Raw genomic sequence first — 17,311 nt, 5'->3', positions numbered from 1 at the left:
GGCTAACACTCAAACGCTTAATGCCGTTCCTCCCTCAGCAGGCCATCATCTCCAGCAGCAAAGTCTTTAACTGGTCGAATAAATGTTAGTCCTTCATGAGTACATTTTGCCATATTGAGCTGCTGTCTTTTTCTGAGAACGTCAGTGATGTAACTCTAGCTTTTTCCCTCCCGTTGTGTGAATTACACTTGTAGAAGCAGTTTGGTATAAGGCTCAGAATTAAAAAGAAAAAAAGCAAGACCCAATGCACACAAGGGGGGGGGGGGGGGGGGGTGTCTGGCGACAGCAGCTATGAACCTGAAAGAGCTTTAAAATGCTAAATGCTGAAAGCTAAAAGCACAGCAGCCGTCCCCAGTGACAACTTTGTGCCATTTCTTATCCAGTTACAGCCTCCAAACAATACCCACGAGTGAGTTCAAGTCAACAAGGGCTGTTTTAAAGATCAGACTTTGCTACACGCTGCCATAAACAGCACTAATCTTCAGAGGAAAGGTTGTGTCCTATGTTTAGCATGTTCTGTTTCTCTCAGTTCTTTCCCACCTGCAGACAAGGAGGGAAACGTGGTACTGTATCAGCTGGAGAGCACTGTTGTGAGCTGGGAAAAGCAGAGGTCATGCTCTTCAACCCCCGCTGCAAACGCTGGTTTGGAAAAATCAGCAGGATTAGAGAGGCAGAATGATGTTAGATGTCTTTCCCTCACTGTCGAACGCATAAGCTCTTCTTTCTCTCTCTGGTAGTGCCTCGCACGAATAATCACACACACACACACTTTTTCTCTCCTTCTGTCCATTTATCTCCCTCTTTTTTTCTCTTCAATAAAACGGATGGTGAATTGGGTGAAGGACTAAGAAGCAGTGATTGATAAAAGAAGAGATGTGAGGAGAAGGGAGGAGGTGGAGCTGGAGAACCTACAACAATTGTTTTTAAAAAAAAAAAAAAAAAAAAAAGGCAAAGCAAACAGCAAGTGGTAAATGTGGAGCGAGACGCTCTGTAATCACTGCGGGTGTGTTTGATCACATGTGCGTTACTTTCTGTTTCCTTGCTGGGATTGTTTGGGTTTATTTCCTGTTCCATTATGGGTCACAGTAACAGGTGGGTGTTTCATCATTTGTGACATTTTATAGACCACAATTCATCAATTAATCAAAAATAAGTCATGTGAGATAAGATTTTGCTTGGTTTCTTTATTCTAGTCATGAAACAGGGACCCATTGCACAAAAACACCTAAAGTTTTCTACTGAAGTATGACACTTGAAGTTTTATTTCTCCTTAGCTGGGGGAGTTACTTCAAGGTGTTACCCAGAATCTCTTTAAAGGTTTCCTTAAATAAGGAAAAAAAAAAGTTGAATTATTTGCAGCAGTGAAAGAGATTTTACAGGAAGACATGAAATACCTGGACTTTACCTGACCGGAGAGATCATAGGGCTTAAAACCGTAGAGCAGAAAGTAGAGGGATCCACCTCTAGACAGTCGGACATAAACTGACTGCTGGTCAGTAAAACCAATGTAAAACCAATTCCTCAGCATTAAGGGTGTCTCCCGGTGCCAGAACACTCTTCATTTCCTTCATTTATCCCCATGAACTCAATTAAGAAGGAGTCAGAGGTACCTTTAGTTTTTTTTTTTTTTCCTCCCTTTGGTCGCTAAGGTCTTTTGTGCAATGGCTTAACTGACCTTAAGGGATTCCTTAAGTATAAGAACAAGTTAAGAAGAAAACCTTAAATACTTAAGTGAACCGTAACTCAGACTTAAAGGAGAATCTTAACTTAAAGTGTTTTGTGCAGCCAGCCCCAGAAGAAGCCAGCAGACATGTATATACAGCCTCTCTCACTACTCTCTCTTCCTCGTGTGCTTTCAGTTCAAGGTGGATGGTGAGTGGTGGACGTGGATCGACTACGAGCGTTTCCAGGAGTTGGTCCAGGCTCACGAGGAGAGCGGGGGCCAGCGGAGCTTCTCGGCGTTGGACTACATGGCCAGGACCCCCAGCTGGGCTCTGTTCGGAGCCTGCGAGCAAGGCTTTGACCCTGCTGACACACGCTTCCAACGGCGCAACAAAACCAAAGACATCTCAGGATGCTGAAAGAGAGAGAGAGAGAGAGAAAGAGAGAGAGAGAGGTAGTGTGGACAGAGCGAGTACTGATATCTGTAGCAAAAAATAAATAGGGTTCAATGTTATTATTCCCAGTCACTTCGAGAGGACAGTTAGACAGCTTTTTACTGCCCTCGTTCTCATGTGAACTGAAACTCTTTCTCCCTCTTTTCATTCCTCTTCAATTTGGATCTTTAATTTTACTGGCATGACCCCCCCGAGATCAGCCAGAAACTGACAGAATCAATTCTTTCACACTTCTTTTCTAGACATTCCCCTTCACATCCACTTTAAGTGCTTTTTTTTTTTGCTTCGTATATATTCATAGATCTTTTATATTTCCCTCTTTATTTTGTCTTTGAAAGGGTCATTATTATAAACGTCTTTGGCTTTGATCTTTATAATCATCTGGCAGCACTCGGGAAGGTTTTACACTGTTGGAGTTGAACCTGGCAGCGGTTTCATCACAAGCCTCATTTCTAACGTTTCTTTATAACGCAGGTTCCAGTGAGGCAGCACAGGACATGATTAGCATGTGAGGAACAGCTCCTTTCCTCCTCCTCACGTCCTCCGTGGGAGTTACACATCTTTCCCAGACACCTTTTGCTCTTCCACCCACTCACTAGGACGGTGGCTGTGTTTACTTGGCAGTGAGAGAAGAGCATCAAGGCTGGGAGAGTCTCTTCACAGCACACGCTTCTTATTGCTCTCCTGGTGTTTTGGGGGTTTTTTTTCCCAGTACAAATGTTGCACTTTTACGCCAGAGTAGTCTCAGCTTTGCCTGGAGAGTAGAACATATTGCTGGTTTGACAGATAGTTCCACTATTCTGATGTAGATTAGTTCAAAGTGGGCAAAATAAATAAAAAAATTAAAGCTTCTTTGATTACTTTTATTAGGAAAATATTACATTTTTGACCATTTGAGCTTCACTAGGGACAGGTGACATAGTCTCAGTAGGTCTAATACAGTAAAGTAGGTAAGGACATGCCTGTTTTGTGTTGCAGTCAAAATTCATATCACACGTCAATATTTCTCCCGGCTCTTAGTTAAATAAACACGACACTAGGCACAAAGATACACACACTGTTCACTTACAAACCATTTAAAAAGTCAATATTTATCCTGTCTGATCCACACTCACACATCATCCAGGTTAAGACATGAGCACTGTAATTGGTGATGTACCGGAGCTTCACATTGGTCTGAGAACTCGCCACAATTCTTCCCCCAAGTCCAGCGTGTCAGAGAAAAAGCCTCGACTAATGTTTTAGTAAATCCAGATGTATAAAATGAAGTCCATTTCAATTTGTTGTATTTGAATGTAAATCCAGATGTGAACGTTTAATTTAGATTTGTTTTTGTCAGGTCTTTATTGTTGCAGTGCCTCCCTGCTGGCACACAGCAGGTGTGTGGATAGATCACTGTAATAAATGTGTTTGGAATAATCTGCTCTGTCGATTGTTGTTTTTTACATGCAGCATACACACAGGCACATTAAGGCACATGTGTCATACTGTATTTCTGGCTGACATGGTATTGTCACTTTTTCTTTTTTTTTTTCACTTTTTTCTGGCGACAAAGTGGGAAGTTGACATTTTAAGACATAATAACTGTGGTGAAAGCTTTCTGGGCTGCACTCTGAGGCCAGCAGAGGTGCTCTAATTGAACAGGGATAGAGCACAGGTGAAGTCCAGGAGTGAAACAACAGTACAGCGGCTCCTCTTATTCCTTTTTTAAGTTTTCTCAGATGTTTGTTGCTGCTGTTCTAGTTATTCCTCTTAGTGATTGAGGCACATTCTTTTTTGTTTCTTTGCAATACAGAATTACAAATCCCGTAGAATAGAATTTAACTTAATGTAGAGAAGGCATGCATTTCTCTCTTATATAATACAATTTACCAATAACATCATAACAGTGGGAGGCACACACACTGTTAAAAATTCTATTATTATTTCCAAAAATCTTGTCTTTCTCTCTGCAGTGTTTTCTTCAGTCTGTGCAGCAGCTCAGCATCTTGCCCGCCCTGGAAATCTGACAAAGGTTTGACTTGTTCTCAGGTTTTTTTGCATCACAAATTCAGGCGGCACACACAGCCGGGTGCACAGCAGTGGAGACACAAACCGACACGGCATCCGTGAGGACGGTGAGGTTTGTTCCGGTTTTAAACACAATTTTGGGTAATTATATTAATTGCTTCATGTGACTTAACCCTGTCAAAACCAACAACCGAATTCTGTCAAGCCCTCATTGGAAAATGTCCAGCGCTTTTTGAAACACACCCAAGTATGCAGCATGTGTTCCAGGCGGATTATCTAATTCTGTCATGGATTGTAGTTTTATTTAGTTTTGAGGATTTATTTCGTGCGGGGGAACTAAAAGACTGTTGAAGAGGGACTTGATCTTCACCTCCATACACAAACCAAAAACAAGCTGGATGACTGCTGCACAGAAAAGGAATAGTTTTTATTTTACAGCTAATGAAATGTTCCTCACGTAACTCCATAATACCAAATGCTTATTTCGTTCCTAATTGTAAGGACCCCTCAGTGGCTCTTGTTCTTCCTGTTGCTTTTTGAAAAAAAAAAGACAAAAATCAGAAAGCACCATCGTCCTCTATGCAACTCCCATCATAAATCTCCTCATCATAAAATCTTTAGAAAATTGATTGATCGAATTAACAGCCATCAAACAGAAGTTCCCATTCGTCAAAGTTCAGCATAGATACAGATATAAACTGTCCCTCACTGAGCTGTCTGACATTCAGATTCACACGAGAGAACACACTCCCCAGAGGGCAAACTGTCCATGATTGAAGCTGCCGAGTGTGAAGTCGTGTAACCATAAATATGTAGCAGCTGCCTGTTAATATGTCTGATAACGTTGATGAGTAAAACGCTCTCATCCTGCAGCTGCTGGGCAAATGAACAACACAAACAAAACAACAAGCAAACAAACCTTCCTCAGATAAATAAGGGTTCAAAAAAAAAAAGAAAGAAAAGAATGGGTGCTGCTGTAGTTTACACACGGGAACAGTGTTTCATCAGACACGTGCCAGCTCGCGTAGTGAGATAAATGACAGGAGCAGGACAGAAAAGCTGTCGGGGAGATTGTGACAGGGCCCCAGGGGATGATGGGTAATGGCACAGTATAATGTGTGTATATACATGTACATGGTGTGAAACTGTGTAACGCTCAAGTGTATCAAAACCACAACTGCTTAAGATATACAGATGTGTGTGATGTTAAACACGTACTTCGACACTGGAATTCAACATGTTGTTATTACGTTCTAGGCGATTCCAGTTTTAGGTTTTACCATCGTGGCTGGTTTGATCTCGACTCATCGCACCTTTGATCTGCCCTTCCCTCTCGAGCTCTGAAGAATATTGGATTTTCAGGGAGCTTACTCATCCTCACGGGTGTAGCACCTTCAACACAGGGCCAGAGTCCTGCTGGTCTGCTGGTCAGATACGTCATCTGCAGTGCTACAGAGAGACACCACACACTTCTATAGAACAGGAAGGAAAGGACAGTTTTGTTATATTTATTTCATACCAAATGTTGTTGTCTAACACTTTTCTAATTGAAAACATACCTTTATTTTAAATACGTTATTTTGTCCACAGCGGATGATGAAAATGAGTGAAGGATTCAAAATGATCATTGTCTCATGACTATGGTGTCTGTTGTTTGCTGCTCTGCAAAAGCTCCACAGAATCCAATCATTGTGTAAATGACCATTTTCAGTCCATTAATCTGTACTGAATGCAGAATGGTGAATGATGTTGCAAATGGTCATTTACTGTAAATGATGAAAGTGCAGCTTTATCCACCAATAGAAGTTGGAAGTATCTCTGTGAGATGTTTATCTGATATTGTTACTGCGGAGCAGGTTTTCTTGCTGCAACTGAGCCATTATAAATGTCTGATAAAATCATTAAAACAGCTTCCATTAGCATTCAGTAAATATGTCTCTTTAACTTTGTCAAAGAAAGTCTAGAGACCAAGAGGAGGTTATATAAGCACTGGGTGTGTTCTTTACAAAGACCATGCCGCCACATCAGTAAGTTGTTTGTGATCACTTATTGTTTATTTCCTTTGAATCCTGTTTACATGCTCTGAATCCTGATTTATAGTGTATTTGACAGATCCTGAAGTATTGTTTGAAGTGATTTGATACTTTGAGGCAGAAATGTGTGGAAGCAGATCATATGTCGTGTTTACAGCTACTTAGTATATTTCCTTTGAGATCAGTTCAACACTGTAAGTGAGGACAATTGTTTTCATTTAGCAGAGAAAGTCGTTGATTTTTGTTTCTGGTACAGAAAAATCATCCGTTCACCCCTTCCTCCATCCATTCATTGACCAACTCCCCTCATTCAATAAATGGTTAAATAATAGTAATGATAATAATCTTTATTTATAGAGCAATTTTCTAAACCCAAAACGGCTCTTGGGTGCTTGTGTTTAAATGTGTATATCAGTTAGAGGCTCTATGGTCCAGTTATCCTCATAGTACAAGGCAATAATAATGTTAAATAAAGTTTTACTGACTTTTTACTCTTTCTGTTATCATTATTATTATTATCATTATTATTGCATGGTGGTCTTTGCCTCTGCTCTCTCTCTCGCTCTCTCTCCTTCACTCTCTCTGTGTCTCTCAACCCTACCGGTCGAGGCAGATGGCCAGTCTGCTTCTGCTCGAGGTTTCTGCCTCTTGAAAGGAACTTTTCTCTGCTTGCTCATGGTGGCCATTGTTGGGTGTCTGTAAATAATATTAAGAAGAGAACGGTTGAAAAAGTGCCTGGAGATAACTTCTGTTGTGATTTGCGCCTATATAGATAAACATTGACTTGACTTGACTTTTACAAGCACGCTACACTGTTACTGAATATATCTCTATCATCCAAATATTTTTCTGGGTGTGTAGACCGCAGGTCCCAGAAGTGTAAGGTCATTTTTCTTTTCATAAAGTGAATACATGCAGCGATCATTTTTGAATTTGGTTTTATCATCCTCCAGTGATTCCTCTGTGAACACCAGAGACACATAATTAATAATTGAGACCGAACAGAAACAGAAAAGATTGCAGTCGTTGGTTTCAGAGAGAGTGAGTTTGCTTTGTAGGACGACTCAGTGAGGGACAGGAGGACAGATTTTGGTGTCTTCCATATTTTAGTGATTCCTCTCAAACAAGTATGTATCACACACAGATTCTTTTTTTTTTCTTTTCTTTCTCCAAATTTTTACAATCCCACACCACAAGAACTGGATCCCAGAACCCCAAACCCTCTAAATAAGCATTTAGCTGAAACATATGTGACGCTAAATAAAACACGGACACACTTGGCTGTGCCCAGGCGATGACAGATGGAGAGTTAAATGGCTTCATTTCATCCAAAATGCTTTGTACTGCAGGTCCTTCGCTGTGTTCACTGCTCTGTCAGGTGTCATTTGAAAGCAAGGACTCTATTTCTTTATTTCTCTATTTTTTTGGGGCATTTAGAAAATGCAATTTATTTATTTAGTTTAGAAGTGTGTAGTCCAGGATGTGTCTCTGGAGGCCTACAACGTAAGACAGGATATCCATTAAAGGTTGAACATATTCCCACAAAGTAAGCCATATTCAGTCATATTCTCACAGGTCGATACGTCTGGTGTGCAGAGGTCAGCTCGGGCGGGTGTCATTATTTCAGCAGGGTGCCCACAGAACTCAAAAACCCTCACTGCCCCTGTAGAGATGGTTGAACAATAGCTGTAGGTGGTGATGTTTTTCTCTGCTTTTTGTCCCGGAGGCTTTTCTCATCCATTTTTAAGCGGCTGGTGGTGAGTACAAGCTCAGAGGCAGCCTGCGATGGTGCTGCTGTAAACAGTCTCTGTGTCGCTCTGCCTGTCAGCTTCCACTCAGACCTGAGGATAATCTGTATATTTATGAGCATGTTGTAGGATGGTATCTGTGTGATTTTGTGTACATCAGATAGAGATGGTGGGAAAAAAAGGCCCAAACCATTACTCAATGTCCCTTCCTCTCCTCAGCTGCTGTTGGTATATCTGTGTGCTGTTATAACAGTCTATTCAATTGCATCTGTATGTATGTGTTTGTGTGTTTGTGTGTGTGTGTGTGTGTGTGTGTGTGTGTGTGTCTTGTTTGGCCCAGATGTCCAGAGAATCTGGGCTTCAACCAGTCCACCATTCCTCGTCTCACCCTGCCTGTGTCCGTCTGTTACCCAGCATCCCTCCTGGCTGATGTGGGTTGTTTCCATAACCTCCTCCTGGACGTGGTAAGCCAAGCCTCTGATAGCATCACGGTCAGCAAATGTCCGGTTGCTAATTCACCCTTAATTGTTCACAGACTGTCTCTGGGATCATATTGGGACGATATGATCTGTGCTGTCATTTTACAAAATTCAGTCGTCCAAGTTATGATTCTGAGTACAAATTTTAATTGAAAACTAACAAAAATATTATTGTTTTAATTTTGGTTTTACTTGGAAGAAGAAGAAGTTTCCTTACATCAGTTACATCAGTTTTATTATTTTGTTTTATTTGAAGTGTTGATCCATAAGAAGATATATTTGTGGTAGTATGAACCTCTCTGGAGCTCTAGTAGCAACAGGTTGGTGAGCCAATCAGACGAGAGGAGGCTCTGAGCCTCTCATCTGAGTGGCTGACTGTTTTCTGAGTGAAAAGCCAGATTTCAGGTAAACACTCAGAGAAACCAAATCCAGCAAGGTTGGATGGTGGGTTCAGGTGGGCGGGGGTTGGGGCATGACTGAGAGCGGTGACTGCTTTGTTGTGACATCACAAAGTTACAGAAGTCCTGACAGCTGGTTTTAAGGTTCAGGTTCTGAATACAGGCTGTGTGCATTTCTCTGTGGACTGAGCGCTCTGATACTTTCACAGTATTAATATAGAACCTAGACCTGATCTATAATCAAACACGTGGAAATCTACCTTTATACAATAGGACACCTTTAATATCATATGATTCGATACAGGAAAAATCTAATATTATGATTTGTGAATGAGATCATTATCATTTTTGCTGAATGGGACTTCACATGAGTTGTTTTTCTGGAGGTCTTGCAATGTATGCGTGTGGTTTATGTCCATGCAGTTCAGTCTGCGTCTGTGTGGATGCATCAGTGCTCGCTCGTGTTCAGGTGCATGTGTGACTTTGTATCTGTAGTCTACACACAGGATGAGCTACAAACTGGACGAACTAAGGATTTGCATCTCTGTCTGTACATGAATTCACTCAGACGTGCAGGGATGAGTTTGTCGGCACTCTGTCAAACCAACAGATTTGAGGGGAGCAGAGGCCAAATACCAGGCTGCCTTCTGCCAAAGAGGAAGTTACTGAAAATGACATCAACAGCCCAAAACAAATGAGAACACAATTTACACCCATGTCTCCTGCCACAGTGAGGAGACATAGATTTATTGGTCATTGTTTCATTTGACTCAAAAGCTACAAAATTGTACAAAGCAAGGTTATTAACGTTAACTTAAACGAACAAAATAACGATATATAGATGTGAAAAAACATTGTCATTAACTGAAATAATAATAAAAAATGAGCACTCATAGAAAAACAATCACTAACTGAAACTGTACTGTTTACAAAACTTACTGAAATTATAGAAGAAAAGTCTTTAGTTCTCATCTTTGTCAATTTATTTCGTAGATAAGCCGAGTACTTTGGGTGAATATTAAATCTATCTTCCATTTTTTTGTCTGTGCAAATGGAGCAGTATCTTACCAGCTGACCAGTACATGTGCACTTTAGGCGTCCAAAACATTCACCGCACATTAATACATGTATTAGTGATGAGCCACAGAGCTGCAGGACGCACGACTCGTGCTGGCCAGTCGGTTCATTTAAATAAATCAAACCTCTAGAGTTTGTTGGGTTTTTGATTTTCTTCAAATTTTTTTCTCGCATTGACTCGACCTGCATCTCACCTCAGACACAGAGTTACACACATTCTGCCTCTTGTGTAGACTGTTTACACGTTTGTGCTCATAGCTACATGTTGTTGTTGTAGCTGCTGTTGCTGCGTCCAGGTGAATTTTTATGGTAATGACACAAGCACACTGACTAACACATATCTTTTATAGTTGTCTTTTGTTGATATTGTTCATCCGTCCAATTCTATATTATAACCTTGGTACATGGAAGTTGCTAAAAGCACCTTGTTGTCGCTTTACACTGCATCTCCTCAACAAGCTTATATTATATATACTGAAGCATTTTCTATTTCAGTTGAATTCCATTTACTTCAGTCTTAATAATAGTTTCCTATACCATAATGTGGTAAATAATTGATGCAGTGTAATGAGATCAGATCTGAGTGCTGCAGCAGGAAAGCACAGTTTGTATGAGAATGTGATAGTGATCAGATTTTTTCTGCTCCAGCTGTGTTGATGCCTCTTTTCTCTTTCTGGACCAAAATCCATTTTTCACCTCACTTGAAGCATCAGTGGAGCTCAGCTGTGATCACAAGCCAGCAGCATAAATGTTCTGTCAACAGACAAACACACCTGACTTCCTGTGTTGTGGTAGTTCACTCAGTGAGTTTTGCTCGCTCACTTCTGTCACTTATCATCCGGTGTTGTTGTCTGCATCATTCAAAACATGCAACTGGCTCAAACCTGACCTTTGCCCCCAGAAGTGTGAGTCTGCGGCATCGTTTTCCCTCCTCTGTGTGAGCCAGGTGTTTTGGGGAGTGACCTTCATTAGCTCTTACGCTAATCCCCTCTTTAAACAAAGTGAATCAATTAACCAAATGACCGTCTAATGAAGGCATCGCCTTGCATATTGATGCTTTATTTTTGAACGAGCATTTGCATTCGAATGGCGTAATGAATTCTCGCCTGACAACTGACTGGTGGTAAATCACAGCAGTGCGATGAATCATAGAAAATCTGTCTCAATAACGAGTGCTGAAATGCATGTGGGGTGCGGAGCGATGAGGAGAGATATGTGCTAATTGCCTGCTGTGTGTCCTGGTCCTGGATCATTCTTTCTTTCCTCAGGCTCAGCTGTCATATGGTCTGTTTCACAGCTCATCGAATAAAGGGAACAGTCCACACAAAAGCTTTGCACCATTGAAAGCAATAAAAAAGATCACTTTAAAGGTGAAAGCCTTCTCTATGTGCTGCCTAATTTTTTTTAATGTTTTTATTTTCAAACTTTGCTTACAGTGAGTTTGTTGTTGAGGATTTGCTGTGAATTAACAGTAAATCTTGCGGTATGGTATTAACAAGATTTCTGCTGGCAACAAACATGAAAGTGGCAATTAACATTTATGTGTATATGTGCTGAAAGAGGAGATGTGTTTTCACTTTTGCTTCATTTGCATAGAGATAGAATTTACAAAGGCCAAAACAAAAACAAAACAAACAAGCAAATAAATGATGGACCCATTTAAACCATAATCTGCCTGTCCCCTCATTATAATGAAGGGGAGTGACACATTGCGTTGATAATCAATCTGCATTAAAAACCAATTGTCAACTATTATTCATGTCCACACATTTTCAACCAGCCATATTTGCATTGGAAATGAAATTTACTGGTTGTTGCTTCCTGTTTTAAGCATGAGTCTTTAATACTAGTTGTTGGTTATGAATAAGTTAATTTTACAATTACAACTACAGGTAAGAACAATATACAAATGTTTAAACCCCCCGAACTGTTGTTTTTACTTCTATTGGGGGATTCCAAGTCTTAAGCAGGGGTGTCATACCCCCCCAATCCTCTCCGTAATTCAAACCCTGGTTACATCATAAAATTTGATTTACAATAGCCCTGGAGCTGTAAGTGATATAATTTTGTTTCTTTTTCAGATCATGATTGCTACTAAATTTAAGTGTAGAAAGCACTGAAAGGAGAAGTGGGCCTATTGCATTCACTCATGAGATGAAGGAGGACATAAAATAAATATGAACCTTGTGAAGACACCAACCAACCCCCGAGAGGTGAATGAAATCCAGACAGATGATAAATGAAACTCCTCTCTGTCTCCCTCACTTACTCACAGTACATCTGAGGATGTTACCGTCCCACAGAGACAGGGCACGTGTGCGCATGTGTGACAGAGATCATTGGCGGGTATCAGGTGAAGCATATTTTCTTGTAACCTCTGTGTCCTGTGGTCTGGCGTATGCTGTGGAGCCCAGAGAGTGTGATTGATGAATGAACCACAGGCAGGATCTCAGGCGCGAAGCCAGCTCGGTCTGTGAGCTGAATCACACCGAGCTGATTATTATCCATCACACACAAGGCCTGAAATAAAGACCTGTGACACTTGAATCAGCTCTAACTGAGAGATTTCTTTTTATTGACCCTGAAACTGAAGGCTGCTGATGCCACTTGTGTATAACACAGGTTGTGTAATACACAGGTGTGTTATTTTTTTGCCACAACCTCTTGTATAAAAAAAAACTGTAACACCTTGTTCCAGAGTCAGTCTGCATGTGTGACCCACACTGCCACTGATGGAGGATCGCTCCAACAGGAACTGTTTGTTCTGCACATTTTTAGCCACACACCAGTGATCAAAGCAGCTTCCTGGCGTTGATCAGTCACAGGGAAATAAAATGACACACACCGAAACTTCACATTTTAGCCTCTCAGGATCCAACATGTTCTGGTTCCAGTGTCACAGTGTCCAGAGTCGGGAAAAGTTTCATTTGATTAGTTTATAGGGGTCACGTGAGGTGATGAACCCTACAGATCACCATCACTTGTAGCCACATTTAGCTCTTTGTTCTTGTTATACTGCAAATTTACTGTACGGTTGAGTCCCACGGTTTTCACTAGACCCCTTTCCAGCAGCAGTAAAAATCTGTTTTCAGCTTGAAAACCTCTTATAAACCCAGTGTACAAGCATCAAACTGCAGACAGACTAAAGCAAGTGGCTAGCAGGTGACCATAGTGGAGCATTTAGCAGCTGGAATCAGATATTTTTCTCCGGAGTTGATGGAGGCCAAACCAGAGCTAAAGAATTTAACATCCATCTGATGGGCATAAATATAACTTCACATGAATGAGAATTGTGAACACGCACCCTAACAAGGTGTGTATTTGTCAGGCCTTTGTGTAAATCAGTGTTTTGTGAAGTTTTTCTGCCCCTGAGGAGCCAAGAATTGATTAAAGGTTGATTTGAGGGAAATACTCGCATTAGCAGTGTCAGCAGTGCAGCGTTTACTGTATCCGGCAGCAGCAGCAGCAGCATCATCACCATCACCATCATCACCATCAGCAGCAACAGCAGCAGCATCATCACCATCAGCAGCAGCAGCAGCAGCAGCAGCATCATCACCATCACCATCATCATCAGCAGCAGCAGCAGCAGCAGCAGCAGCATCATCACCATCAGCAGCAGCATCATCACCATCAGCAGCAGCAGCAGCAGCAGCAGCAGCATCATCACCATCAGCAGCATCATCACCATCAGCAGCAGCAGCAGCAGCAGCAGCAGCAGCAGTGGCCCAGATGTAGTGAGATTATCCTTGTTCCTGCTGCTGTTGTCAATTAGAGCACAGTAAAGTGCCGCTGTATAACCTCTTCATGAGCATGCATAAAGACGTCCATCCATTTTGTATTATTTATACAGTCCAGCTATCAGTGGCAACAGATTAGTCATGTCCTTGTCCACATCCTCCAGCTTGGGGGTCCCACCCAAGCCAGATGGGATATGTAGTCCCTGCAGTGGGTTCTTTGTCTGCTCTGGGGTCTCCTCCCGGTTGAACATACCCCAAATACCCCCAACTCCACCTGTAAAAAGCCATGGACATTTGGGCTCAATCTTATTCGTCCCTGACATTTATTGTCCCTGCTGCCTGTTGTTTGGCGCTCAGCCTGCGTTACATGGTTGAATATATGGATTTCAGGCAGGATGCCAAGCAGAAAGTCAAGTCTTAGAGCTGAATCACACTCCCCTGATCAATTCATCAAATAACACAATAAAGACATATTCCCTGTCACAAGTCACTTGGCAACAGTTGAGAGAGTGCCAACTTTTTATAATTTACTGAAATTTGACACAACTGTTGAAGCCTCAAAGGTCAACATTGTGTTGGCTGTGTAATGTTGCGGTAAGTCCTGTTATGCTTTATTGCATTAGAAGAACAACTGTTACGCAATATATAACAGTTACTGCATCATATACTGTATGTTTGTGCACATTATGCTACGGATGGAAAGCTGATGAGAGAAGGCTACACGTGGGGATTACCTGTGCTCTCGCTAACCTTTTCCCGAACTCATCTAAAACATGCTGAGCTCTGTATTTGCTTTGCTGTATAGATTCCCTACAGCCCAGACGGTTTTATTCAACCTGGAAAAAATCACTTGGGGCCTAAACAGGTTTATTTGTGAGGAAAAACTTGGACCAGCACCCAGAAGATCCTTCCTCTGGTTCAGAATCAGGCCTGGTCCAGGTCAGATACTGTATGTGCATTTTATATTTGATTCATAATTATATTTTATATATATATATATATATATATATACTTATACGTTGCTTTGACAGCCAGTAATGAATATATTATATATGTATTATTTGTAATTTGTAATATATGTAAATACTCTTCCACTACCATGCACATCTGTAAACAGACAACATTTGTTAATGTGCAAACAGACATTAGCCAATATGAGGATATTTATTTCACTCTAGCAGGACCAGAGTGTTAATATAATGAAGCTGACACGTCTTTAATCTTCAGTGAGCGCCGCCGCTAATTCACCTGCATCCTTGTCTTTGTCCCTGCTGTGATGAAGTTTCCTCTGGGATCAGGGAGATGAATGTCATCGTTTTGTTTCCTAAATGAGTGGCTCTGACACTGCTACAGCAGGTTTAGTAGTTTATCTTCCACTGGGCCAACAACACGTCATATAACATGCTGTGATTTATTATGGAGCTGTGGGATAGCGAGAGTGATTCTGTTGAAGAAAAAAAATGCCAGAGGGATCATGAGCGCTTTTGTGAGTGTGTAGAGATTGTGTCTCTAACACTGTGAAGCTCTAGTCTCTGCACATGGACACAGTGTTAAACACATGAGCAGTCACAGAACACAGACGCCTCACGTTCAGTTGTTGTCTGGAGAAACTGTGCGTACTGTATGCACCGAGTCTGTGAGCAGCCAGCTTGGCAGAAATGCGAGGGGCCAAATATAGGAGCGGGAGGACTGTGTGATTATGAGCCATTGACCAGGTGTGAGGAATGTAAAGGAAATGTCAGCGTAGTAGAGGCTACTGATGGTGACAGTGGGCAAAGCTTTGTAAGATACAATCCCAACATCTCCTGCAATACCTCACCCTGCGTCATGATTGTTTCAGCATACGGATGAGGTTGCTGACCTTTTCCGCCAAACTCGCTCTGAGCTTTTGCAACACGTTGAAAAGCTGCAGCCAATCCAGAGAAATACCGCTCCTGTGGGCAGAGCAGCTAAACATAGGATGATGGTTATCATACCGAATAAAATGCACAGCCCTTGTGCGTGAGTGACTGACATGATTGCATGAGTAAGCACCATATTTCTGTCAGCTGTTTTGACTGTTCAGTAAGAGATCTCTATAGGGATGTTTTTGTTTTGTGAAGATGCACAATAGACTCTTTTTCTACTCAAAGTTATTCATTCTATAAATCAGTCTGCAGTCGCTCTCCTGCAGCTGAAAACTGCACCAAATGAAAAAACAGAAAAACTGCAATAGTAGAAACAATAGAAATTAGAGCTCAACACAGGTAAAAGTCCAGTTTCCAATCTGCCCGAGGAAATCAGGTTGGCAGAATCTGCAAGCTCCTTAAATGACTACAGTATATATTGGTTTTTATACACCTAATTGTTTTAATTGTTTATCTTGTAATTTCTTTTCTTCCCTTTGAAATCTACTGATGATTCTATTTTATTGCTGCTTTTGTCAAGCACTTTGTAAAGTAAATTTTGAAAAGTGCTCTATAAGTAAAGATATAAGTATAATAGAATACAGTATCTCCTAGGTAACACGTCTGCCTCCAACATGCTTAAAATGCTGCAAACCAGGAGAACGTTGTGACCTTGTGTCATCTTGTAGAGAACACCTGCACCTCTCTGTCTGCACAGCTGAGCCTCGGGGTTTGTCCTGCTCTCACTTTAATTTTTGGCAGATCATTAAAGAATATTGTCACCGGTTGTCGCGTAGCGCAGTGGGTTACGTAGGCGCCCCATATATAGAGGCTCGCTGCAGCTGGCCCCCGGTTCAACTCCCGCTTCGGATGGCCCTTTCCTGCGTGTCATTCCCCCTCTCTCTGCCTCCCCATTTCCTGTCTCTCCACTGTCCTGTCCATTAAATGCACAAAAAAGCCCCCCCCCCCCAAAAAAAGAATATTGTCATGATAAAGGAAATAAGTGATGTAAAGGTGTATGAAAAGGCTTTTGGTTACCTTTGCATTTCTGAACCTATTTTTGTTCTTTGTCTGTGGATGAGTGACAGGTGAAACAACAACATAAAATTGCATGAGAAATAAAATTGCAATTTCTTGGACTAAAGTTAAGAAGAACGCTCTTTTCACGTCACTGCTGTGAGCCATCGAGCCAGCGGGAGCCCACAGACCGGTCCTTGACTGCCACAGGAGGCCTTTTCTTTGCTGCAGCAGTGGTGAGTAGATCTTATCCACTGGCTTCTGGGTTTACTTTGAATGACAAGGCAGCCACAGAGCAATGTGTGAGGACTGTGTCTCCGCAGTCCAGTAAACACAATTATATGAATCTCATCATCAGAAGGATAGAAGATAGTTTCTGACAGTTTTCTTCCATCTTCGCTGCTCGTTTCAAGTTTTTATTTCAAACAGTGGATGTCATCTCTCATTTCATTTAATATGGACAGTTGCATTAACAAGGCAGGAACTCTGAATCATGGTGGTCATCATGACAGACAATATATCACCAGTCAAATATCATTAGACTATCTTCATTAGACTATCTTCTGGAAGTTTGTTGCTGACATTGTTTGTTGTTCTTGTTTTTTTAGAGAATCCATAAATTAGTTTTAAAAAAAAAGCCAAACATAAGAAACAATTGTGAAAAAATGCAAAGTTTTACATGAATGTTTGCTTTTGAAAATCTGGTTTAAACTGGCTTGTGAGCTCAATAAATGCTTTGCCAGAACTCTGTTTTGTGTATATTTTCGAGGCACAGTCTCATTTTCTGCACTTCAAATCATATGGAG

At 41.3% G+C, this 17,311-nt stretch overlaps 1 protein-coding gene across 1 annotated transcript in view; it reads left to right on the top strand.

The window, feature by feature from the left end:
- Positions 1-3,536, top strand: part of tyw1 (tRNA-yW synthesizing protein 1 homolog (S. cerevisiae)) — a 59,831-nt gene extending 56,295 nt beyond the window's left edge. The window contains exon 16 of the mRNA XM_023416069.2: positions 1,860-3,536. Coding sequence (XP_023271837.1) covers positions 1,860-2,081 — 222 coding nt within the window. The 3' untranslated portion in view covers positions 2,082-3,536. The remainder of the gene's footprint in view (positions 1-1,859) is intronic.
- The last annotated feature ends 13,775 nt before the right edge of the window (positions 3,537-17,311 follow it).

This window comes from Seriola lalandi, unplaced genomic scaffold, assembly GCF_002814215.2.
Source record: "Seriola lalandi dorsalis isolate HSWRI2012SDOR001 ecotype SW California unplaced genomic scaffold, Sedor1 jcf7180002054560, whole genome shotgun sequence".
NCBI lineage: Eukaryota > Metazoa > Chordata > Actinopteri > Carangiformes > Carangidae > Seriola > Seriola lalandi.
Note: the sequence above shows the minus strand (reverse complement) of the source record. Positions and strands in the feature narration are given on the sequence as shown.